The 26,792-nt window shown below is 41.9% G+C and overlaps 1 protein-coding gene across 2 annotated transcripts; it reads right to left on the reverse strand.

The window, feature by feature from the left end:
- Window positions 1-15,340: 15,340 nt before the first annotated feature.
- On the reverse strand, window positions 15,341-21,806 carry slc35b3 (solute carrier family 35 member B3). Of its 2 annotated transcripts, none has more exons than XM_034132609.1 (10): window positions 21,733-21,806; window positions 20,274-20,510; window positions 19,941-20,062; window positions 19,640-19,794; window positions 18,166-18,273; window positions 17,915-18,012; window positions 17,398-17,490; window positions 16,939-17,050; window positions 16,692-16,761; window positions 15,341-16,197 (listed from the first exon to the last, which is right to left on the reverse strand). In XM_034132609.1, the coding sequence occupies exons 1-10, from the start codon at window positions 21,781-21,783 to the stop codon at window positions 16,047-16,049; spliced, it is 1,197 nt and encodes a 398-aa protein (XP_033988500.1). In that variant the 5' UTR covers window positions 21,784-21,806; the 3' UTR covers window positions 15,341-16,046. The 2 variants fall into 2 exon arrangements, with proteins under 2 accessions (XP_033988500.1, XP_033988501.1); XM_034132610.1 differs by lacking the exon at window positions 21,733-21,806 and adding an exon at window positions 21,310-21,561.
- Between the last annotated feature and the right edge of the window lie 4,986 nt (window positions 21,807-26,792).

The raw sequence follows: 26,792 nt of genomic DNA on the forward strand, positions 1-26,792 counted from the left end.
AGGCCAATCAAACTGCCGCCATGGAGAAGCTTTGTAATAGAGCGTTGATTAGCTAGGCGGCTTTGAATCAGCCATAAAAAGAGTCATATAAATGGGTAAATTCAGCCCGGCATAATTTAGCCCAGTGAACTTAATTTGACTCTGAAGTCACACTGTGTTATACATAGGAACATTATGGTAACCATCAATGTTCAGTTGGAATTTATCTTTTAATCTCTGATGTTATTAATGGATTTCATGCTAATTCAGCTTAACTTTCACATCAGTATATCTGTATAACCAAAAATTCCCCGTGACATTTTTAAGGAAAATCCATAAAACTCATATATAATCACGGTAGGTATATTCAGGGACCTTTCCAGATTTGACAGCAACCAATGAGATCTAAAATAATGTACCACTTCTTTTCAATCATTACAATTATAAGCATGCAGTTTGTTTCTGGCTTTCACCACTTCCAATCCTGGTTTAGCAAACTCTGCTAAACACCCTCTCTCCTCTCTGCCCTTGTTTGTTTTCAACGTCCCCTTCCAGAGTCAAAGATAGGTCTGGCCTGTTTGTGTGTCCTTGTGTGTCCCTCCGTCTCGGCCAAAGACATGTCCATGATTAGAAATAGGTGAGTGAGCACTTCCTCTAGTTGTGTCCCCTTTGACTTGCCGTTGTCCTATTTAGTGTTGTTAGCCAACGATATCACTCTGGCGTTTCCCCTTGGTGACGGTAAACTGCTGTTTCTCCCGACCTTGTTGCACATCGAGCCAGGTTGCAGTTTAGTTTGGTCTTCAGTGGACGTGTCCCTCATTTGTGTGTCTGTTTAGAGGAGGCATTGAGGTTACTGTATGTGAGTAAATAATGCCATGCCAGGGTAAAGCTGTACCAAATATTGAAAAACACATCCTTGTAGTGATGCAGCAAAATCATAAAGACTTGCGACTCGAGTTCAACACCAATTCCTGTCACTAGAAGCAGAGCGGGGGGGGGGGGCAAATGCAGAGGCAACAGGAAGCATCAACATAAAGACTTTAATTTAAAGTATAACCGGGCAAGGCAAAAGAGAACAGAACTTCCCGAACAACACAAACAAGAATCCAACCAAGGACAAACAACAACCAGGACCGAAATACAAGCAGAGCTAATGAGGGGGTGAGGTGTGCAAAAGGTCAGGGGGTTGCAGGGATAATTGGACACAGGTGGAACCAATAAGGCCAGAACAGACAATCAAGCCAGGCGGGAAAACACACAAAGACAGGAACAAAAAACACACACTGAGACAGGGTTTTTCCACAAAATAGAACAAGATAGAGAAAATACAAAACAGAAAATCATGACAAATACTCGTAATGTATCTTGGATTTGAGACCAATATTAAAAAGTTATTCAAAAATAGTGCAGCAAATTGATTAATTTCCTGTATCAATTTAAGCTAACTGTTCATTCCCAGCAAGTCGACACATAATTTCATAAATCCCCCTTGTTTGAACCAATTTTTTTAAAAGTTGTGTAAAAAATCTACATGGTGGTCGAGGAAAACAAATTGTTAGAAAAAGTGAAGCTTAAAAGTAGCTAAAGGAGGCATGGTATGACTTATTTTGAGACTTCATGTAGGACCTAGGACTTGAACTTGAGTGGATGGAAGATTTGGGACTTACTTGCAAAACAATGTCTTTGCCCCGTCTCTGCCATGAAGAGATATTTGTTTATGACACTACTTTTATTAAACTGATCCACATGTTCTCTCCCGTCGATTACTGCATTCCTTCTTGTATTCAATAACTCCTAACTGAGGTGGACTGGTACACAGGGCAGTGACAGTGCATATCTGTTTTAGTGAGTCTTTGCCTCTTCTCACCTCGCACCCGGAGAGCTTTTCTCATCTCGGTATATAAAGCCACTTTGTATGGCTATGTGCATATCTGCAGGCGGCACACCTTGCTGTACACATATCATTTGGTCTAGTGGCAACAGACCCAGAAGACAGTACAAATCTCTCACACACACACTCACAATGATACATATCTGCCTCCAGAGGTCCCCTTCGCTCTCTTTCATCTTTTATTCAAAAGTGCTGAGTGGGAATAAAAAATTGGACAATACAGTGAGAGTGACGGGGGGGGAGGGCGGTGTATCTGTGGGTGGTGAAGACATTTGCGTACTCATCTTTTTTCCGCCTGCTGTCGGCAGGGGGGACCTCTAATCATGTTTTTAGTAGTGTTTACTAATGTTTCATTCATTAAGCGTCAGCCGCCACGCGAGAGGCATCATCCATCCGCCAAAGTGGAGGTTATTATCGCCTTAAATCATCTCACAGTGTACCTGTTTGGTCGGCTGTCAGCGGCCGATGGAGGCCAGCCCCTGTTAGCCCCCGGGGGAGAGAGGCTGTCACTCTCCCTCTCTCTGCTCCTCTCCATCCTTCATTCTTATGCTTCCATATTACTGCTTCCTCTTGTTGCATCCATTTCTTTCTTTCTCTGCGTATCACATACCTGATATTACTGTCATAATATACCATTATGCATTTCTAACTGCATAATGGTATATTAAACTATATTGTGCTGGTTAGATTAAAGTAAATATTGATTGAACCTATACAGTAGCATAAAAAAACACAATAAAAAATAACTTGAAAATGAAATTCGCCATTGTGTGGACTACAAGCATCAGGGCCTACAATTGTCCTTGCAGCGCCAGAATGCTTTGTCTGCTGAATGTGCCCTCTAGCAGTCACACACACACAGACACACACACACACCCACACACACACACTTGCTCTCCATCTCCATTCTGTTCTTCCTTCTATTCATCTCTGCATCCCTCTCTCTCTCCCTCTTCCTCTCGCTGCCATCCTTCACTTTTTGCTGCTCAGCACAGCAATTATCGCCCCACCTCGCATTGCGGTGACCTCTGAGATGATTAAGTGAGATTACCTGTACAGTACTTGTGGCGAGAAGCATGCTGTGAGACATTTTGTCTATGTTTGTGTGTGTGCGTGCGTGTGTGTGTGTGTGTGTGTGTGTGTGTGTGTGTGTGTGTGTGTGTGTGTGTGTGTGTGTGTGTGTGTGTGTGTGTGTGTGTGTGTGTGTGTGTGTGTGTGTGTGTGTGTGTGTGCAGGATACAGTAGCTACAGTCATCTTTAGCCACAGGGCAGGTGAGCCCCTACAGTGTCTGTATGGCTGGCTGCTTACTGTACGTTCGAGGGATGTGTAGCCTAGCATACAAATGCAGTTTATCATCTGAGGCCTCGATGAATATGGTATGGTGCAATAAAAGAGAAAACAAAAAGTAGAATACTCACTTAGTTCAAAAAGCACATTACATAACATGATATGGATGCACCAATGAAGCCCAAATGTGTTCAATGTATTAAGAACTGAGGACATTTTGTATGTGCTTCTAAAAAACATTACAGATAATCTACCCTACGGAACAAGAAATCTATACATTGGGCAAGATGTATTAAAAGTCTTTCCTCACACCCCAATTTGAGAGCCCATGCCTGTGTTGGGGCCGTTGTTTCATTACAATATGCGTCTCATTAGGTGTTCGTTGCTCAGCACCACCTCCGGGTGGAACTTACACTAATGAGGACACTACATCTAACGAACATCCTCCTCCCTCTGTCCTTAATTACAGCGCTGTGCCTCTCCCCGAGCCAACGCGGCACCCAGAGTTGCAGCAAAAAAATCTGAAACACAAGAACCACGCACAGACCTCCTCATCCCCGAGAGCCGAAACAGAAGACACATGTCCGCGTTGTCGCTGCACCGTGTGTAGCACGAGGTTGTGTGTGTCTTTGTGTAGGCAAGAGGGTGTTTGTTCATTACACGGTGAGCTGTGCTATTATTTGATATTAGTGGAAACAAGCTGTAGGCTCCTGGGTAGATTGGTGATTAAACATGCAGTTACAAGTCCATGCGTGTCGCAGAGTGCGTCAGTGGATAATAACTTAACAAGGAATATAATGACTGATACACTTGCTATTTACATACTGATGTAACCACCGTAGCAGGGCCTGGATTAATTGTACTGTAAACAAAGTTTTTTTATTTTTTTTAAGGGAAGAGACATTGTTTTCCCCACAGTTGGCCTTAAGAAAATACAACACATGGAGCTGTATAACATAAAGAAACATGTTTTTCTATGATGTTAACATGATGACAATAAATCACGTGATGTTTATCTGCTTTAAGCCTTTTGTTGCAGAATGGTATGACTTTAGATAGGACCTCATCATCCAGAGCTTCTTGTTTCATTTGAGGATAAAAACTCTGTGATACAAATGCACACTGAGTCTTATATGACAGTTAAGGAGGTAGACTAAAAACAATATATCACATTGCTTAAAAATACTTCAGTAGATGCATGACGGCTCTGTCAGTTTTCCATTTTAACTTGATTTCCAGGCTCAAGTTTTGTTTTATTAAAATCACAGTAGAAAAGATGCCTGGTGACCTATATATGTGTTATACTTTTTTCTATCTATCTACAATTCCTGACAAATTGATGCACTAATTATAATTCATTCCTTGTGATTCAATAAATCATTTAACTGTGTGTAGCTGCTAAGCCCTTTAAAGGATGAGTGCAGCTAATCCTCAGTAATAGGCATGAATTATGAACAGAAGCTGTTGACCGATTCTCGGCCACAATAACACGGCTCTAATTGGTCATTTTCAGCTTCTGAAGACCTCCACCACACGGACATGCTTCCGGGCCTACATTTCCCATGAGCACCCGGGGTTATTATGTGCAGATTCATAACAATTTCTCAAAGATTGACCCATGGTCGAGGCCGCTGGCTTCTCCTCCCTCTCAGGCTTGGCGAGGATGTGAGGCCACTAATTAGGGCAAAGGGGGGATAGTATGCCTAAAACTTTTGTTCATTTTCATTTTCCTTTCTCTCTCTTCTTCCTCTCCGGGGATGTTCTCTAATAGCTGAATCAAGCTGGGCCTAGTTAAGCCGATGTACAGTACAGTTAAGAGGAGACTAACCCTAACCCTAACCCTAAAGGTGGATAGGGTTGAAAATATTAACAAATAGATCCCAACATGACACGTCTCCAGATTATGTTTTCGGGAATGTTAAGATAGACAAATAAGGCATTATCTAGTTGTACATTTAGTAGAAATCTACAGAGGCATATCAAAATAAAAATGTCTTAAACTGAATTGGAGATGGTTTTATTTTTGGTAATCAAAAAGAGAACAAGATGATATCAAAATCTTACATTTGACCAGTTAACATATTTTGGTCTTGGATCTCACTTTGAATGCAGCCATGTCTTTGAATGCACCACTGTATATTTATTTGGGTTGTGTACAAAGACCCTCCTAGGTTAAAGCGTCCTCTTATTCCTCCTTCCCTCCTCCACTCTCCTCTCCCTGCTCTCTCAGCCTTTATTTCCTCTTCTCTGCTACCAAGGGCGCCCACAGCTCGTAATAAAAGGCGTAGGATTTTAAATTAGAAATTAATTTGGATAATTTTTCTCCAACGAGCACTCTCCTCCTGCCGTTCCTGCCAGAAATACTGTATGTTAATATATCATATTAAGTAATTTCTGGGCCCAGATACACATGGAAAGAGAGAAAGTGAGTGTGTGTATGTGTGTATGTGTGTGTGTGTGTGTGTGTGTGTGTGTGTGTGTGTGTGTGTGTGTGTGTGTGTGTGTGTGTGTGTGTGTGTGTGTGTGTGACAGACTCATCAAGGTTGGATCTTTAATTAGCCAGGTTGGCTCTTTGGGCACGCTCAGTGCAGTAGCACCTTAGCACTGCCGTCACTTAGAGCACCTTGGAACCAGAGATGACAAGCTTAATATAGGAGAGGGGGGGTCGGGGTGGGGGGTCGGTGAGGTAAGAGGCGAGCACCTTTGAGAGATGGAGGATGGGTAGAAAGGAGAGACCAAGAACTGCGTAGAAAAGAAAAAGAAAACGGATGAGGACTAGGGAGTGTAACGTCCTATATGTTCCAACTGTTTTCGCTACTTTGTGGCAATGGAAATAAACATAACACTGATATTTGGTCACCTTTTATGCTGATATAGCAACTTGCTAGCTATAGTTTTTTACACATCCAACAGATGCATGTGATATAAGGCCATCATTCACTCCTATTTCTGGAGGAAACACTAGACTCTTTAGCTGCTTAATGCTCTACCAGCTGTAGTCGTCCATGGCTTGTATTACCAAATATACCTGTGCTGTTCAAGCTTGTGTGCGTTTCATCCAATGGTATACGAGCGTATTTCCGTGCTCTGATGAACTGAATCATTCCCCCACTATGCAGAGAGAAAGATGGACATAATACGCTTTGCTACTGCTGCACACGCTGGGAATTGAATGGGGAGAGAAATGTCATGGCAGCACTGGGGGTGTAGTGAGCTGAGTGGAACCGGTGTGTGTGCGCGAGTGTGTGTGTGTGCACGTGTAAGCGACTACAACCTGAGATCAACTTCACATTAAGAAGTGCCCCGTGGGTAGTTTAACAACGAGAGGCTGGGAAGAAATATGCATGGCAATGAGACAGAGAGCGGCGAGGTGATGGACGCACATATCACGCTGTGTGTTTTGACCAAACACTGTTTAATCTGTTATGGATTTTTCTCACCTTCTCTATGATCCTCTCTATCTCCCGCCCCGCATGCTTGACACTTTTTATGTGGCTCTCCTCAGGTCTAGCGACTTTCCATGCCTCGTGGCCGGTGATTAAACAGTGTGTCATGATTCAAAGTCAAATCTGCTCCGCCGTGCAGCGGGGAGCTGTCATCTTGCATGTTTTAGGAATCAAATTAGTTTTCAGAGTCTCCTGTAGAAGCCCCCCCCCCCCCCACCCCTTCCGTCCTGACTGGCCACCAAATCTTCACAGTTTATCAAATGTTTTCAAGAGGCACCCAGAGGACTTAGTTGAAGGGAGAGAAACAGAGCATTCCCAATTACAAAATGTCCTTTGAATCCTCAATTGTGGAAAGACAAACTGCAGTTAAAAGGGACTCCAAAGCATCTTTTGCATTATTAACAACCATGATGTAACAACAAAACAACTTTTAGGAGAGGGGGGACAAGCTTACAATGTGCCAACTGCGCCTCTTCATTGAAAAAAACAACAACACGTACAAAATCAGTGGCGATAATGCATTTCACAAATGTTTAATTAGCCTGTATTAATCAAAGGCTTTCCTCTCCCCTTTCTCTTCTATCTTTTCCTCTCCCCCTTTCTTTCTCTCTTCCTTTCCCTTTTTCTTTTTGTGATAGATCTGCAGCATGACCCCCAGTTAATTGAAACCCAGGAGACTCTTCTTGCATAAAATCAGATTTATCTATCCATAAAAGGATTTCGTTAAAAATAGTCCAAATCCAGTGGCTCACAACTAAAAGCCTGCAGCTACCGAGGCGAGCCTGGCTCCAACCCCTTTCGCCCTCTCTCAGTCGCCACGGTGAAACAAGTGCTGCCTACTGCTAACTAGCTAGGGACCCATTAATTAATTGCAGGAAAACACAGACATTATGTCTGTGGGGCACATTTTTTTTTCTCCCCAAAAAGAAAGAAACGACTGTGTGTGTGTGTGTGTGTGTGTGTGTGTGTGTGTGTGTGTGTGTGTGTGTGTGTGTGTGTGTGTGTGTGTGTGTGTGTGTGTGTGTGTGTGTGTGTGTGTGTGTGTGTGTGTGTGTGTGTGTGTGTGTGTGTGTGTGTGTGTTGTCCCTCATCCACAGCTCTTCTGAACTGTCTCGAATGTCCCCCAGACTATAATAAGAGGAAACTAATGATGGGCCGTAGTGATAATGAAAAACCATGCATCAAACAAAACACTGATTGTATGAGACAGGTCAAATGAATAGCTGGCAGAGTGGCAGTGAGACTGTCCACTGTTGCTGTTTTCTACCAAGAAGCAGGAAGTGGTCCATTACCGGTAAACAGAAATGAGTTGTACGCAAATATTTAAAAGTTGAGTGAAAGATAATTCACTCTGCCGCTGCACCTAAAGTTAATCTTGCAGGATGGGAACACATATTGAAATTGAAGACACTCAAGAAGAACTTCAGATATGAAGTCATTGGCTGTTGCCCCTGCATGTTTATTGCCACCACAGTAGTCGTTTGGGACTGATAGTGGCCCGTGTCCAAATACCTCTGGATTTATAGCACCCCTTTCACTCCCCCATGGTGAAAAAGAGGTGTTTGGATCAGCTCCAGCGATATTGGTGCTGCCACGCCTTCTTTAGTTATTTGGGAAGCAGGGGAGGGTTCAGGAGCTGGGTATACTAATTAAAGCGGACTGGGGGAGAATGCATAGGAAGAGCAGGGAAGTCCAGCCTGGGGGGGGGGGGCTATTATGGATGCAACACCCTGAGGACAAAGTCACATATGGGCCTCTCTATCTGTAGGTTCCCCTTTTTAATTCACTATCATTAAGTATAACGTGCCACCTCACTGCCATGCAACCACTGACATTGTGGGAAACAACAGCACGATTACACTGTGACGTGCATGTGCCTGCTTGTGTGGATTCATGTGGGTGCGTGTGCATATTTCTGCATTTATTTGCGTGTGTGCGCCTTGTTTGGCTCATGAAGTGATACATGATGCGGCTGTGTTGTCTCTCCAATCAGTGCTCCCAGCCTCCCCCCTTCTTTGCTTCTACAGGAAATTAATAGGCGGTTGCCACTGATGCGTTAAATTGCTTTGCGTTGGGCACCGCAGACAACTGGATTATTTATTCTTTGTATTCTCCATTTTGGAACAACTGCCTTCTGCTTTGCTATTGTTTTTAAATGAGATCTTGTTTCCCAGTGTAGCGTTAAGAGATACTGTATGTAATTGTTCCAAAGCGTCACATGGTTGGAGGTTTGGTATTCTGTCTTCTGATGTTTGATCAAAGATTTATTTAGCCTTTTTTATGAATACCTTAGAAAATGATGCCCAAAATATTAATTAAAAAACAAAAAAGCCACATTTGCTACCAGTTAAACATCTAAATGGTGCATTGTCAAAGGTTTATGGTTTCATAAAAGGATAGAAAGGATCATATTTAATAACTATTAAACATTTTTTACTGTTTGCCAAGCTTGGATTTATTAGCTTTATATTTATGTTGGCATTATTAAAATAAATCTATTCTCAGTGCCATTCAGTAGGCCAACTGTCTGGAGCACCAACCGGTCAAAGTGTGTCTGCACTAAGACAACTTGTAGACTGAAAAATAAGAATTCTATAAAGGGCATCCCAATTCTTCTCCAAATGGACAACAACGATGATTTAGGATTTCTTTTAAAGACTTATGTCATGGAAAATCCACCGTTTTATACTGCCCTTAAATCACACATGTTCAAGCACACTGACTGCCCTCTCACACTTATTGAGAGACTAAATTATGAGAAATTCCCAATAGAAACCCAATAGCTATCATGCAAAAGGTGTACTTTTATTGTCAATCAACTTTAATAATAATGAATTCATTTAATTTAAGTAGTTTTCAAACAGGGGCAACATTGCAATTGATTTGATGCAAATACTACTACTACTGCTAATTCAAACTATTGCCAAAAAATAATAACAAGGCTGATATTTTATTTCCTATCACGGAGACAAATTATAATTTAACTTCTTGTTTACCTTGCAGCATGCCGGCTCCTTACACACCAGCTGACATAAGCAGTAATTTATTTTTAGTTGTTATTCTCAGTGGCTCTGCTTCTGTATGTACCATGTAGTGAAGGTAGGAAAGAAAGCCTGCTGTTTGCCTCTGCATGGAGGTCTGCTCTCCCCCCACCGGACCACTGTCACCGGGAATCTCCTTCAAGCCCCTGCTGCTGCCTGGCCTGGCATCGCCTCACGCTGCCTCCGCACATATGCATGTCATGTGGTGTCAGCGCCAAGGTGTACTCTGACGTTATGGGGCCTGATGGTAGCATATTCCCTGCTGATAGCGATGATTGCCAGGTATATCGCTGAGTGTGTGTGTGTGCCCTCTGAGCCCGCCCTTCACGTTATGGGTCTTTGCCCGAGCTGACTGCTTTGCCCCCTGCTCCTACGTGAGTCCGCAGTGAGGATTCAACATGGCAGCTGCAGGTTTATGAGGCCGCCGACCCTACACCCGTGTCCTCTATGCTCTATTTCACCTGGCTCTACATCCTCTTGCCCCCGTTTCTTGCCCTTCTTCCACTAACCCTCCCATTTTTCCATGTGGCTGAGCTTGGAGTATAAGGGGGTGACTCAAACAGTGTGGCTAGTGTACAGAGGATCATGGCTCTGCGGCTATTTTGCAACCCCCAGTTCAATTAAAAGAGAGTGCAAAATGGGATCCAATAGGGCTGCATGATTAGGAAAAAAATACTCTAGAACTGCCATGAGTCACGATATTGGAGGGATTAATTAATGCCTCATTATTCTCATCCTCATTGAAAGATATATTTAAAATTATCATGGTGTCATTTTTTAATGAGGATCTGCAGCAAACAAAGATATGTTATTAAGACCGTAGAATAAGATTTGCAGGCGGGAACATCTATACAACAAAAAAATCCTTCATTCAGAATGAACCATACTATGTAGATACATGGCATCCACGAAAGTTATTCAGATAAGGCCTTGGATGAGTTTTTTCCACTTGTATTAAAAACAGCACAGAGTAATATTCAACTTAGCTGTGATTTAATATGACATTTAGTAGATTTTCCCCTCGCCCACAGCGCAGGCCAGGCAGCACCCATGGGAATCTCCTCTCCTGGTACACAGTTAACATTCTGCATTTGTCCGGCACTCTGTAATTTATTGGATCTCATCTGTCCAGGCTTTGATTTATATATTGATTTGAAAAATAAATAAAAGTGATAGGAACCTGCATTGGGGTGTAATGATGGACTGTGTCGACATGCAGGAGTAGGGATATGAAACATTGGGAGGAAATTAGATATTATGCCCCCAAGACAACTGCAGCCAGCAGCACATTCATTATTGGCTGGATATTTATTATTAAGAATTTCTCTTCATGAGTGACTGCAGCGGAATATTTCGGCCCTGCTCGAGCTACCCAAAACGGTGTGTGTGTGTGTGTGTGAAGGTGTGTGTGTCTGTACAGTATCTTTACGCGTTTGCATGCATATGCACAAATGTTTTCTGCCATGTTGTCAGAGGATGCTGACAAGCTGAATACAAGAAGATATGGGTTGTCATGTGTTACTCTTTACATGGCACACACACACCCACACACATACGCTGCTGTACGAGCTCCTCAGGTAAAACAAAAAAAGACATGCAGTAGCACATGTTTAAAACGCCCTGATCTTGGTTAAACAATTCAAAATCAAATCCTCCATATTTCCACCTGACAGGACCACATTCATGGAAACAGTGTGGTAGAAAACACTAGACAGCTGTTAAAAACCAAAGCTCCTTGCCAGGACTTCCTCCAGTTTTAATCACAGCACAGTGAATTTTAAACAGCAGTATAGAAGGGCCGCTGTCCAAGCCCCCAGAAATGTTATTTCATTTTTTTCCTCCCACCTCTCCGCTCTAATCCACTTCAATTATGTTTCCTCCCATTTCTCCTGATCACTTTACAGCTCAGCAGCACCTGTGCTAATTGTGGCGGAGATGATCGCTGATATGTTTTGCATCCTTAAAGGAGTTTGAGAGGGGGACGACAGATAAACATCTCGCCCCCGGGCTTTTGGAAAGCGTGGCTCAGTCTAGCAGATGGCCATCATATTATATGAGGAGAGCTTCTCGCTGAGGCTGGGGTATGGGTGGGTGGGGTGTAATGAGTCCGAGGTAGCAGGAGGAGGAGGAGGAGGAGGAGGAGGAAGAGGTGGGGAGGGGGCTGATGTGGACAGGGAAGGATTAAAGGAAAGGAGGAGGGATGGGATGAAGGAGGGAAACTAAGGAAAGAATGGATTTTATAGAGAAATACGGAACAAATAAAGGATGAAAACATGAGGATACGGAAGGAAAGGAAGGAGTAATATGTTTAGTAACCTACATGTAGCAATATATATCTTTTTTATTTTTGCGTATTTCCTCCCCTGTTGAAAGTAAGATAAGAATATTAAAACCACACACAGTACATTTGAAGCTACCATAGCATTCGGTTGGTTAGCTTCGTTTAGCATAGCACAAAGACTGAAAACAGTGACATAGCTAGCCTGGCTCAGTCCAAAACAAAGAAAATCCACCTTCCAGCATCTCTAAAGCTTACTTGTTAATGTGTTTTCCCTTATTACCTCAAACTGTTAAAATACCGATGTGTATAAAATGACACATGCTTGCCTAGGGACCTCAAAGGAAGTTACTGCGCCTAGCAAATTAACGGTAGCAACTTCACATAAAACCAAAACAAACTGTCTAAAGGTTTCTTAAAAACATGAACAAGTTCACACATTAAAGAAAATGTGTTAGCATTGAGTTGAGACTCAATGCACTGCCCTTAACCAAACAACTGATGATATATGTAGCCTACAGTCTTACTATTTGTTTATGTGTAGCTCCTATTTAGCAAAGGACGACAGGGATTGTGTGTGAATGTGTTTGTGTGTGTGAAAGAGAGAGCAGGTATGTGTGTACATGTCTTTGTGAGAGCGACCGCGTATCCCTCACCTAGCCACCTCGCTGCCCCCACTGAACCGATTGCCCCCGTAATGAATGTGCTGCCAGCCCTCCCTGCTGTGGCTATCCGAGGCCGGGCCACATATTATATAGCAGCCCATCTGAAGTGGACCACATATTATATAGCAGGCCATTTGCTGGGATGATGAGCTCCGGACACCTCCCATTATTTATTAGGAAGGGCCACAGCAGAGGTTGGATGGCCTAGGTTACCAGGTGTGTGTGTGTGGTGTGTGTGTGTGTGTGTGTGTGTGTGTGTGTGTGTGTGTGTGTGTGTGTGTGTGTGTGTGTGTGTGTGTGTGTGTGTGTGTGTGGTTGGGAGTGGGGGGGTTGAACAATGAGGTGGCAGTTGGAGAATGAAAAAGAGAAAAAGGTAAAGACAAAATAGTTCAGATGCTGGCCTATCTATATTTAAACATTATTTTGTTTCATTTGCCTGAATCATACACACAGTCATCGCCTTCTAAACACTTAAAGTCACTTCTGCTTAAAAAAGAAAACATGTTTGTTTAAAACAATATAAAACAGCTGACTTCAGTGAGAGGCAAATTCCTATGTGGCTTTGAAAAATGGCTGAAATCCTCAGCGATCTAACAGGGGTCAGCCTGCTTTGTTACGTGTGTTCTCCTGGTGCTAAAAGACAAATGATGTACTTTGCCTTGGGTCAACTGGGCTTTCCCATCCCATAATGACCTTTCAGGGAGCTGGAAGAGAACAGCAGTTCCCATGGCGATGAAGCAGGACTTTACGGCGCACGTCAAACCTATATATAATGGCAAACTAATGTTGTAACACTGCGACCTCTCGACCTATAATGGACTGCTTTACTGTTCATCAATCATATAAAAATATATGCTTAGCACGGTGTCATAAATAAAGCCTTTTGAAAACTAAAATGTTTTCCCCAATAAGAATCTGCAGCTAAACAAGAAAGTCATTTCCTGTTTTCAATCGAGTTACACGCTCCCCATATGTTCGACACAGGAAAACTTCTGTGTGTTTGTGTGTGTGTGTGTGTGTATACTGCTTCACTGCCAAAGGTTCCCTGGAGGAGCGAGGATCTCTGTCAGTTTGTCATCAGACACAAGCTGCCAAATTCTATGAAATACCAAATTACTAATTGGCCCAGCGTTGGGTTTCCCGCCTGGAAGTGAGACTGTAATATCGGGGCCTCTATTAGGATCACAGGGAGAGCCACACTCAGCGGGCCCCTGCTGAGCTGGCAAGTCTTTTTCATTTCACAATATGATATGGCAGCGACACTCACACACATAAAGAGAGCATCAAGGACAAAAGACTCCTCACATGTATTCCTCAAATATCTCCTTGATTGGGCGGTTTAGGTTTGCAACCAGTTAAACAAAGTGAGATTTTCAGTTTATTGTAATATAGCATTTCATTGACCTCTCTCAGGACATTCTCTTCTCACCTGTGTGTCCATCCAGAGGTCAGAATAAATGGTCAGCTAACAGAACTGCTGCAGGGCATCTGACAGGGACGACTCTGGGTCCAAGGGTGAAGGACGGTGTCTCTAATCACTGCAGCCCTGCAGCTTACAACTCATTCATCTGGGGACGAGATTCTAGTCATATTTTGTGGATTTTGACTCATAGCAAAACCGTATCACAATGGATTTTACAGTTTAAATGAGGTGTGTCCTGTACAGAAACTGGAAAAAGTCATTGTTTTTGTGTGCACCTTCAGCGTGGAATATGTTGCTGTAAGACTTAACTCTGGGTGAATCGATCTCATCAGATGGGGAGGTTGTGGCTCAGTGGGTTAGTAAGTTGCTCCTGTGGGGATTGTCCACAGTATTGAGTATATGTAAGTCGCTTTGGATAAAAGTGTCTAACAATTGCATGACATGTACTGTAATGTAAAAATGCATTGAAAACAAAAAATATGAAGCACATTCCTTTAAATGTCACTATTTATTTTACCTGGTTACGAAACAAACTTTTAAAAACACTTTTGAAATGTCAAGTTCCTTTTCTTGATTATTGGTTCCTTTAATATCTTTTCTCTTTTTTTTCTTCTTGTATTTGCTGGTGTCTGCCTTGGCCAGGTCTCCCTTTTTCATCATTAAGGTCAAGCTACTGGTTATTAAAAGGGACAACAATCTATATATATTGGATAAGTATTTTATATAATACGTAGATTGCAACACGATAAACAGTTAGGCAATCGCAAGTCCCAATTATTATCTCGATTAAATGTTGTCCATTACACAATGCACAGTAATATCTTGCAGGGATTCAGTGCAGGTGAGCTCTGCAGGAAATACAGCAACCCCCCCCCCCCCCAAAAAAAATCAGATGCAATCCACTACTATTACACATTAATGTAGATTTGTGATTGGTAGAATATCTCCAAAAAAGTCTCAACAAAATATACTCAAAAGCACCAACAAAGGGAACTGAAGTGTACTGTGGTAGAAGCAGGTGTGAGCTTCACCACATAATCATTTAAAGTGAATGGAGTGTGTGAATGACACACACACTCACACGGGATGGATCCACATGAATTGGACAGCCTCGGCACAGTAAAGAAGTCTGCTGTTTGTTTTCTGTCGAGCAGTGCTATCTTTTTTTCAGGACTCCTAATCAAACATGCCTAGGGCCACTGGATGGATAAACACACACACAGTTTGGCAACATTTCAACTCTTCTCTCAAGCGGTGCAAAGGGGAGAGAATAAGGGTGGGCTGACGAGAAACACACACACACACACACACACACAGAAAACGCCGGACTTGAAGAGAAACGTCTCAGTTTGTTTTAATGTAAAAAGAGTGGGACCCTTTCAGCCGAACACATGGTTAAGAAATGATGGCAGTTGACATTTTTGATGAATTGATGTACATGGGAGCAAATGTCTCCGTATCCCGCCAAATGTCACCACATGGTCACACATTTTTCACGAATCAGGGCACAGTCTGATATAAATTACAAATAAGCTATGAACAAAGCCACTTTAATCGAGACAAAGATTATGTCAAACTAAGTTCTTTCTGGCACATGCGGAGGCAAATATGCCTTTTTATGTTGTGAGGGACTAACATTCATTTCTGACATGAGTCACCCTGTTTTCTTTCTTCCTATATTACACTTTTTCCAACCATTATACTTGTAAAAGTCATTTCCAGTGCAAAACTGTGCGATTTGGTTAGCGAAGGCGCTGGCTTCCCTTTAGAGAGTCCTCAGTGTCGTCCTCCATGATGGGAATGTTTCCGTAGGGCTTCAAATGACCCTCTTAGCATTGATCCCCTTGTAAAAAAACTGTTAGAGTTCCTTCATGTTGCTGCAGTTTGAGGCAGTTCTACACCAGTGGTGTACTGGTAGCTAGAGAGGGGATACAGCAGCTCTATCACCCGTCATAGTTTCATTGTGTCATGTAGCTGGTGGGCCAACTCTACAACAGACTGCCAACAGGACGTCCACTGCACCCTTGGGTTCCTCCTATACGTTTTGTGAAAGAAATCTGACTTTCTTTCCCGTCAGCACCCAGCTCTTAAGGTCCTTGATGGAGGGAAGCTTCATTTTATCGCTGTTTTTACTGTAAACATTCAAGAAGATGCCGAAGAGCACCAGAAGGCCAGCCCAGATGTACCTGACAAAGAAGAGACAGGACATTTTATTATGGCAGAAATGATATGCAAATTAACAAGGTGCTAATGTAATAACTGGTATAAAGAAGGGCAGGGTTCAACTTGATGGTCATGGAAACACTGTGCATATGCTGATAATGAAATATTTTAGTTTGAAAAGTGGAAGCAGCGGCCATGAAACGGACTGGTGGAGGGCACACACCAGCTGGAGGGTAGAGGAAGTTGGCGAAAGACACACAAAGTTTTGAGTATCTTGTGAGTATGCATGTAAAAAGTAAAGACAGAGCAGGAGAGGTAGAGCAGATAACGACCCTTTGACAGCAGAAGGAGGGAGAGTGAGAGTGAAGGACAATGTGAAAGAGCAGGGTCTGAAAATGGACTGAGGACATGAAAACTCAGGGCAGTGGGAGCCAGATCAAGTTGTATTAGTCAAAGGAGAGGCCAGAGTAGACTCATTTTAAACTAGGAGGAAAGTGACCAAAGTCCATGTACTTACTGAAAAGTGAAAGGTTTCGCAAAGAACATGAAGGAAAGTACAACAGTCATGGCCTTTCTCCCTGTGGTCACTGCAAAGGATGAGAAACATTTGTGGTTTTAGGTCCTCATTAAAAATAAATAAAAAGCTCAAGATATGATATGTTACTCCAACATGTTTATACAGACATTTCTAGTATTGCAACTCTTTTTATTATAAATTAAGACACAAGTATCGGTCTAAACTATAATCTCAACTAATTACTGACCTGTCACAGCAACCAGGGCACCGAAGAGCTTGATCAAGGCGAGAACGAAGGAGATGCCAAAGTAACCCGTAAGAGAGAACAGGAACGCGTAACCGTACGTCTTCACAGGGTGCTGCAGGGAGGAGAGCGGGAAAAATAATTGGACAGAGAAACATTCCTTTAAACTATTGCCCGCTAGATGCTGCAACAACATCAGCTCATACTAACAGTAGGCAAATAACGGGCATCTTATGAGAATATAAAATCTAAATTATTTCAGGAGTTTATATATAAATAAGGTTGAGTTGAGGTTATACAGGAGACACAGGGTTTGATACAATTAATCTGCACATCTTAAGGGAAGATTTGACTTGTAACATGTCTGCAAATGCTGACCTTTTGACCAGCAACCAATCAGATAACAGCTGTATGTAGCAGCAAATCGTGCATCATGTGAATGCAGCATTATGGGACACTCACCTCTGAGCAGAAAGCCACTGCTGGCCCCAGACCCCCCACAGAGAGCAGGCCTGTCAGTATGTAGACAAAACCGATGGAGTATGAGTACAGCACCTGTCAACACAACCACAGTGGATCAGTCAGTAGTCAAACACAGAAAATGACAAAAATCACAATTCATTTGATGCAAGCTGCAGATGTACATATTCTGCACCGGCGCCATCAGTGTGAACAAATCTACTTTAGACAAACTTGGGAAGACCTATTCCACATGTACATGGGTATTTTTGAGTTTTCCCTCCTTTGAAATGTGGGTGGTTGGGTCTGTGTCCTGGAATTGTATCAGTGAGTGACCTTCCTAGTGCATTCTGACGCCCCTGATGGGCTGGTATAGTAGAACAGTTACTGTACCTCTATGTGTGAACATGTGGAAGTCATGTTTGCGAGGTTAGAAACAGCAGTATTTGTGTGTACCTAACCTGCGTACATTTGGACTAGGCCTTGTATCATGTACTAATATATACTTGTGACAGTGTACCATTTCAGAGTTGGAGCCGTTGTGGAGCTTCATGGCCTTCTCCTGCACGTTTCCGATGGCGGCGTCTGCACACAGTGCCAGGGAGATGAGGAGAACACCTGTAAGTAAAACACACACACACTCAAACTAAGACCACAGATATCTGAATAGAAAGTATTTGTTTTAGCTGAAGCTGTACAGAGATATGTTGGTGAGTTTGCACAGAGCAAAATATGTTTGCCATACTTATTTTGTAAGGATAAATAAAATACCTGTGACGTTGAAATTGGGGGCCACTTTGCTGTCAGCTAGAGTAAACCAGATGAGACCCAGACTCATGCAGAGAGCAGCCGACACATCAGCCACATTATAGCGTTTACCTGGGAGACAAAGAAACAGCATTAAAAAGACGAAACTAACTAATCAGAAATTAAAACGTCTAAAATCTCCGTATCCCATTTTGACTAACTTTGGCAGGGCAAAACAGGATTTCTTTCAGGAATGAACTTATACAACTTTTTATAAAGCCACCATCAACAAAGACAGAGCAAAGGGATAGTATTTTTCATCACGTAGAGACATCTTCAAAAAGATAACCCTACTCTTTTTAACTCAAATTAATTGACATTGCACTCAGGTAAAACATTGAACTAAAAGTTTGTCTCACTCTTGGCAAAAGGTTCTGAAGGTTGTGCATGTAACAAAGCACCAAAACAGCTTTGTGAAGAGGCAAAAGTTGGGAACAACAGAGTGAAGGAGTCTTCCAGAAGCAGTCTGACGGACAGATGCCTAGAGGTTGACAGGGGGACGCAGCATCAGGTCGACCGTGGCCGGCTTTGATTCCCTGACTGGCCTTTGAAGGGTCTCACATCAGATGCAGCACCCCCCCCCCCCCCCTCCCTGTATCCAGCCCCCTCTCCCCGCTTTCTTTGCATTCTAAGTGAATAAAATCTGTTTTCCACTCGACCCCTTCAGGGACCCTGGTGCTCACATCTATCCATCCAGAGTGAGATGCAAAACATTACACACAACCTGTCTGACGCCAAGGACAGAGAACTTTGAGTGGGCCGGGTGAGGATGAAAGGAGAGACAGAACCAGAACAACGGACTCAGATAAAAAGGAGGTACCTGAGGATGAAAGGTGGTCAATGCTTTAGAGGAATTGTGAGATGACTGGAATAAGTTTTAAAATGCACCTTATAAAAAGTGAAACTCTCTTGCCTGATGACTTCGGTTACATTATTTTAAATTCAAAGAAAACATGTTAACCTTTAGGTAATGATGCAAACAGAATTCCGCTGTCCTCTGAATTAACACGTCAAGGCCTAACCTTAGTATAAAATTAGATGATAACAAATCCATATCTATTATTTTTTCTTAAGGATGAAAAATTCAATTTTTTTGTCAACTGATCACAATTACAAATATGGCTCTGGGGGTTTTCAAGAAAGGAGGTTATTTGAAATTCACGATTTCAGTTTATCCTAACCGTTGAATTATGTTAAAGCTTTTCCACGAAGCCAATCCAGAGATCACACTCCACCTTGTTCAAACAACACATATAATGGATCACATTAAACCCCAGGGGTGAGGTGCCAAGTGCAGATCAAATAATGTGGATTAAAAGAGACAGCTGCCATATTTAACCCAACAGAACAGCACATACTGAATGACATAGCATGAAGGATCAAATTATTGTCAAACAGGAATCAACAGCATTAGTTGTTTATTGTAAATTCAGCTCACCTTGTATGAACACTCCTCCGATCATGACTGGGATGAGTTTACAGCACTTGAAGATGACCTGTGTGGGGTAGTTCAGGTATCCCAGGGAGGTGTTGGACAGGCCCATAGTACCCACTGTTAGAACGGCTATCATCATATAGGTCTTCCCTGGTATCCTGGAACACAGGAACATATACAAGAAATTAGAACACATTGAGTTTTTGTACTTTATTTGCATATTTAGAAAACAATTCCCTCTTTCATGTGATTTACTGTATTGTAAGTGTATAGTGTGTCATCCAGGAGCAGGATAATAATGTACCTTCTGCGTTTGTCCTGCGTTAGCTGAAGCTCCACCAGACCAAACGTGGAGTAGAATCCAAACTGGATCAGAGTGAGGTACCATCCGAAAGGCTTGAATCCTTCCATGGAAAATATCAACTCCTGGATGGAGGGAAAAGGAAATCATCAGGTAATGACACCTTGTGAAATAAAAGCTTTGTTTATATGTTAATCTTTGTTAATCTTTGACAGCATTATTACTGCAACTAGATCAGAACAGCACATGTAAACAAACTTTGGAGGGACTACATTTGCATGTATCTGCATATCCACAAACAAAGCTTTAACAACAGAGTCTTTCTTTGTGTGTTACCTGCAGGTATCCATAGATGAGGTAAAAGAGGAAGACTCCGGCCACGCAGATCATGAACTGTGTGGGCGAGCTGTAGATGCTCAGGTTGATCCCCAGGACCCTCAGCTCCTCCACAGACTTGATGTGGGGCGACATCACCTCCGTGGACGACGGGATGGAGATGGAAATGTGCTTCCGTGAACTGTTGTAGCTCACCAGGCCATATTTGGCACTCATTGTGTCTTCGGCTGCTGGGAGCTGTCGGGAAATAACAATGTATTAAAGCACCAATTACATAGGACATTCCTGATGAAGTGTCCTCTTGATTAGGAGAGGCATTGCAGCATTATGGTGATATATAGACTTTCAATGCAGTATTTAGATAAAGTAAGGTTTTGAACTTGTTGCATCAAGGGAATTATGTCAACAAAAGATGATCAGATAATGCCACTCCCTGAATTATTTTAATGGCTATTGTTTGAGTATGTTATGCAAAGAAGTGACATTTACTATGCAATAAGTCTCTGCAATACTGGAACTACGATCAAACTCTGGAGATGCATGCATGACATTTGGAGCACACACTTACATGTTTTCTCAGACTGCTATTGCATCACTACAGTTATTGCATATGTCATAGATTCCTCTTTTTGAAGCATTCATAATCAGCTTTGTTGCTTTTCAATGATAAATATGACTGTTGTTTTGAGGTTTCTGTAATCACATACCTCGTTTTAATGATCATTCACCACCGCAAACAGCATCATCATAAAATAAACGTCAACCTTATACTAGATTTGTAGTACCTGATATTAAATGTGCAACATGTAGCATGTGTTTAAAGTAAGTATGACGTTAGCTCGGCTACATGGAGCAGCCGGTTGCTAACGATGTAAGCTAAAGCTGTCATTGGATTAGCTGTCATAGGTTAAGCATTTAAACACGAGTGATAATCCTAACAATCAAGGTTATTTGATGAGCAGATTGTTATTAGCGATTACTTTAATCCCTGTCTTTGATTTGTCAGCAAAACAACCAAGCTACAACAGCTCTTTACCTCCAACAGCACTTCCGGGATTCTTTACGTCAGTTTATTCTCTTCTTCAGAGGCGAAAATCATTTCCGTGGACGTGTCGGCATCTTCTGTCGCACATTACGACCGTTTTCATATTTCTCTTTAACAATGACAAACAGCTAACACACATTGAGGAGCCTGTTAGCTTGCTAAATGCTACCTGCACTTTCAGCAGGAGCAGCCAACAACTTCCGGTCCACCGCGGTCCGCGACCTCTGAACTGCGATGCTATTGGTCAACGCAGCCACGAGTCACTGCTCATTATTAGCTAAGGTGCATACATATGCGTCTTAAATATGTTATGTACATACAATGACATTTGTCAACCCCATGAGTTGTGGAATAGGACGTTTAGAAAATGAGTAAAAGCTTTTAGTTAGAGTAAACCAAGGCTGCTTTTCTTACCTGTTTTGAAGTATCCATCTTACAGGTGAGTTTGCTGTCTCCACCGGCCATGATGCACCTGACCTAAAAACATTCAGGTGATGCTAGTTTTTCCAGTTTAGCAAGTTACTTCCCTCCTGTGATAGGCTTCTTCACACATGTCTTACCAGTACAAACCTGATTGGAGAATATTAATGTTACATTCATAACCTCTCTGTTTGTATTAGGGAACAGCCAATGGACCGTCAGCCAACAAAGTGACCTGCCACAGCCTTTACAGAAGCCTGAGGACAGTCTGCAGTGAGCAAAAGTAAGTAAGTACACTGATTCAAACACCATAAGCCTATTTTTTAAACTATAAAGAAGCATTCATTTAATTTACTTTAGTATTTTAACTTTATGTCACCCTAACTAATATGGTATACCATTTTTTTAAATTATTTAAAGTGGCAATAGACAAGTCTTTGTGATTTTACTTATCATTATGAAGCAAATCTTGATTGCACAATGTAGTTGTGTTGAAGTAATTTGCAAATGGAAATGTTTTCATAGTAAAACAATATTTGGGTGCCTTAACATGCATCAATCCCCATCGGTAACACTGACCATCAATAACACATATGATTTATGTACAGTAAATAAGTACATTCTGCTGCTAATTTATGTGTACTTTTACTACTTTTTGAAAGCAATGTTGTAGGCATGACTTGATGGACTTTTTTTAATATTGTGGCAATACAACTCAATCAACACTCTTAGACAACTTAACATGTCTTCACGTGAAGCCACTTCCATATTCACCTGTTGATGATATGACATGGTGCGTATCATGTTCATATATCATCCTAATATTGTGGTTAGGTATACACTGGAGAGCAGCTTAGTAGCTCATAATGATTTTATATTGTCCAAATTGAATCTCTCCCTATAACTTCTCCCACCTCTCCTATCTCCTCCCCCAATTATTTCCCTCTGTCTTTCCCATCCTCTCTCCTCCTTTGAAGTTATGTCCATATAGGCTGTCCCCCCCCCCCCCTCTACATTTCTTTCCCTCTAAATCCATTATTCCCAACTCTCCCTTCCTCTATTCTGGCCATCTCATATCCCTGTCTCTCCCTCTTTGACTCCCCCTGCATAAGGCAAGAAACTCTCCCCCCCCCCCCCCCTCATTCCTCTCCTCCCTCTTCCAGCTTTCCTTTCTCCCTGCTGTCCAATCTCAAATCCCTCCCTGTGCCTGCCTTGTTTCTCTCTCCCTCTCCCTCCTTCTCCCCCTGTCCTCTTTCCCCAGCCAGAGGTTAATACACTCCAGGATGGCATTATTTCCTCCCCGGCCCTCTGACAATATAAAAATTCAGAATGGACAGCTCAATCCCTCTTCCATCTCAGATTTGATTGTAATGGTATTGCCTCCTGTCCCTGGGAGGCCCCTGCCGCCTCGCCAACCCGGTCTTTATGACACTAAATGGCCAGGCTACAATTTTTCCATCTATTCAAAAAAATTCTGTTAATAACTCATTTGGAATGAGACTTCTACGGCCAGGTCTCTCACCCCTCTGCTCATAGGGGTCACAATATACACAGGAAAAGATGCAGGGCGTGAATTGCAAATGTAAAAGGTTAATTAATCTCTGTGAATTTACAATCCCCTTCCCCCGGTTCCCCTTGCACTTCAATTGACAGTCCCAAAGAGACAAACATGTCATATTTACAACCAAGTGCTCAGCCAGGCAGTGCAGGCCGTCCGAAACACTCTCCCCTTCTCTCCCGTCCAACTTTACAAGTGTACCCATTCATCAAGCGTGATGGATTTATGTAATAAAACCCATTTCCTTTTCCCCCATACGATCCTATTAAATAATAATATAATTATTTATTGATTATTCAAAAAGGTACATATGCGCGGGTAATGGCTTTGTACCACACCACTGGACCTGCAATAAATAAAGCAGGCAGAGAGAGACAGAGAGAAATAAAGCAGAGAGGGAAGGAGAGAGAGAAAGAGGGGGAGAAATGAAATGACTTTTGAACCAGTGAAATCTGGATCCAATATGGCCTCTTGCAGCGCGGATCAGGAAGGACATTATTCAATCTTCAGGAGGCTCATATGGGAGCGCGACCTATGAATGGTTTTGATATACTATATGGACCAAAGAAATGAAAATAGACAACCGGGTGAGTGTCCTGCACAGAGTTTAGCATTTGTTGAATACTCATCCTTAAACCACAATATGTAGGATGTATTTTATGTTTTCTCACAGACAGGGTTAAATACCAATCAATAAATCACATAATAAAAATATGAGCAATCCCTCTTCATTAAATCCCATTTCAATTCCAGTTATTGTAGAGATGAGACTCAGAAGATTCTACCTTTTTTAATCATCAACAGGCATCAAAGTGTTTGTTTTGGAGCTTTTAGTTACAGAACAGGCCTTCTCTGGATTTAGTTAAGTCCCTGCTGATAAAATAACCGTTTTTTTATTCTTCAATATAAACACCCACTCCCTTATAATGATCCTTCATACTATTTATTCAATATTAGTATCATCAAAAATCCCCCTAACCCCGGCAGAGGATGATTTAGAAAAAGGAGACACTTTAATGTCAGCCAGATATTACGTTTAGGGCTTCTTAATAACCCATTTGTGTTTGGTCTTATCCACGGCTAAAGTGCACCCGCTCTGCGTTGTCTTCTTCCTGGGCTCGTCTCAAGCCTCCTGCATGCTACGGAAAACAGATGCTATCTCGCCTATATTACTTCTCAAAGCACTCATATCCTCTCCCATGTTATTTTCTTTGATCTGCTAGGCTTGCTGCTTCTTACATTTTTCTTTCCCCCCTCGTCTCACGCCCTCCACTCCTTCTCCACCACCACCCACCCCCCCCCTCCCTCCATCCCCTATCCTCCCTGCCTGCAGTGACCAGCGAGCAGACACAGACCGGCTCACGGTGGCTGTGGATGTTTGAAATTCAGATCATCTGTTCCCTGTCATCAGAGGGCAAGAGGTGCACGCTGGGTCGGACCTCTTTAGATTCAGCCATTTAATATGCCTTCCCCATCAGAGGGGGGCTTCATATCAGCGTGAGGGTCAATTTACATTCAGTAAACAGGCTGCTAAATTCAAAACAGGGACTCAAACCGCAGTTGTAATAATACTAGCAGCCCTATAGGATGACATAACGCTTTTTTATTTTAAGCAATCCTTTTTTATGTATTTGCTGACTTGATAGTGAATAAATCCAATCTTGGTTCCCATGTTTTTTTATAACAGCTGAAAAGTGGAGTAATCGATTACAATTTAACAAAAAAACTAACTGGCAACAATTTAAATAATGGAATCATTTTTAAAACCCATGTTTAAAAACACAATATTAATATTTGGCACCTCAAAATGTTGGGCTTTTAAAAAAAAAAATGTATAGGCCAAAAGCTCATGTAATTAATACAAATTTGTCGGATTAAAACAATTCCTTTCAGACAGCTTTTTAGCATTTTTCCACCATTTTTCCACCAATATGTTATTCTATGAGTAAGAACAAGTAATAACACATTTTTAGTTCATGAGAATCAGTTTGACTGAAACCTATTCTTTCAACCAACTTCTTTAAGTGAGTACTTAACACTTTTAAAAGAAAAGCAACACAAATAACAGGTCTTACATTAACTGCACTTAAGCAACTGCATCTTCCCTAACAACTATTATAATTTACTTTATTATTTCTGTATTAGATATTTGCCATTATTTGACAGCTGACAGTGTGTTGACACAAGGGGAAGGAAGGTCCACCAATGCAAAAAAAACGTGCAGCTCATGTCATGAATTTCTACTTTTTTTCTATTTTAGCAGCATAGAGCTTCAGCCCTATTAATTACACCTTTTTCAAATGTTTACGAATACATTAGTTTAGTGTCTATTAATGCAGGAGTCAACCAAGGATTCACAGAAGTGACTGCACTGCTAATGTGGTTGCTTGCATTCACACACAGATACACACCCACTTGTCTGAAACGAGTGTGTCCACACACACAGGAGTGCAGAGGTGGCACCGAGGGCAGGAAGGAGACCGGGGACTCTTTGGCTTTCTTATGAGCAGCCAGGAGGGGGAAGCATCTCTCTTTGCAAGTGTGCCCACAAGAAAAGGAAAAGAAAAAGTAATTAAACAAACAATTTAACAGGAATTGTGCGTCTGCTTATCCAATCTACCATACTCGCTTTTGCACTAATACTTATAGACAGAAAATGGGGGGGTTGTTGTCTCCTCAGAGTGACGGTAAATGACACACATGTTTCATTGCCCATTCATTTAACCTGTGCTCTGCTTATGAAGAGAAAGGGATTGAGAAACAAATTATTAGTCTCATTTAATTACGAGTTTTGCTGTGAGCAATAATCCTGTTTTTCCCTCATAACCTTTAACTACTTAATGGGTTTGAGAAGCTATTACCTTTCAAGATTTGTGTTTTTAATTATTTGGAGTATTGTCACAGATATGAAATGTCAATCACACACCAGGATTAGTGCTGTGTTTACGTCTGAATATTATTTACTCATGGATTGACGCTGGGGGAGGTCTCTTTGTTGACAGGTTTTGCAAAAACACTGAAATTGTGCAAATATGCAAAAATGTGCTCTGTGGCCCAGTTAGCTTTTCACATCCTTTTGCAATTACTGTACTATAGGCTCATCTTAAATCCATGAGGCAGTTATTTACATAGATATTAACATTATATTTATGATAATGACAAGCAATGGTAAATCTCAGAGTGATATTAGAAATGCGCTTATGTGAATCTTGGATCAGATTATAATAATGACTCAGTTTTAATATGTACAAACTCAATTTTTACTCTTACTCCTTTGGCGTTTATACTGTAGGTGTGGAAATAATACCTAGGAAGTGTGTGTGTGCCACAGCAGAGGACTTACCTCTTACCCTGATCACGTTGAGGCAACACTTCGACCGAGTTTGTTTACTTCCCCTGGAGGACATCGCAGTCCTCTGCCAACAGACCCACGTGCTGTGACATCAGGCCTGCATATGCCTACATGAATATAGCCTTAAAAACACGAGCCATGTGA

This window comes from Trematomus bernacchii, unplaced genomic scaffold (assembly GCF_902827165.1).
Source record: "Trematomus bernacchii unplaced genomic scaffold, fTreBer1.1, whole genome shotgun sequence".
Classification (NCBI taxonomy): Eukaryota; Metazoa; Chordata; class Actinopteri; order Perciformes; family Nototheniidae; genus Trematomus; species Trematomus bernacchii.

Excerpts from the sequence above, each read along its gene's own strand:
- slc35b3 (XM_034132609.1), bottom strand. The coding sequence starts at position 21,783 with ATGGCCGGTGGAGACAGCAAACTCACCTGTAAGATGGATACTTCAAAA. Across the intron at positions 20,511-21,732 it reads AGATGGATACTTCAAAACAG|CTCCCAGCAGCCGAAGACAC; the intron begins GTAAGAAAAGCA and ends ATTTCCCGACAG. Across the intron at positions 19,795-19,940 it reads ACGCAGGACAAACGCAGAAG|GATACCAGGGAAGACCTATA; the intron begins GTACATTATTAT and ends CCTGTGTTCCAG.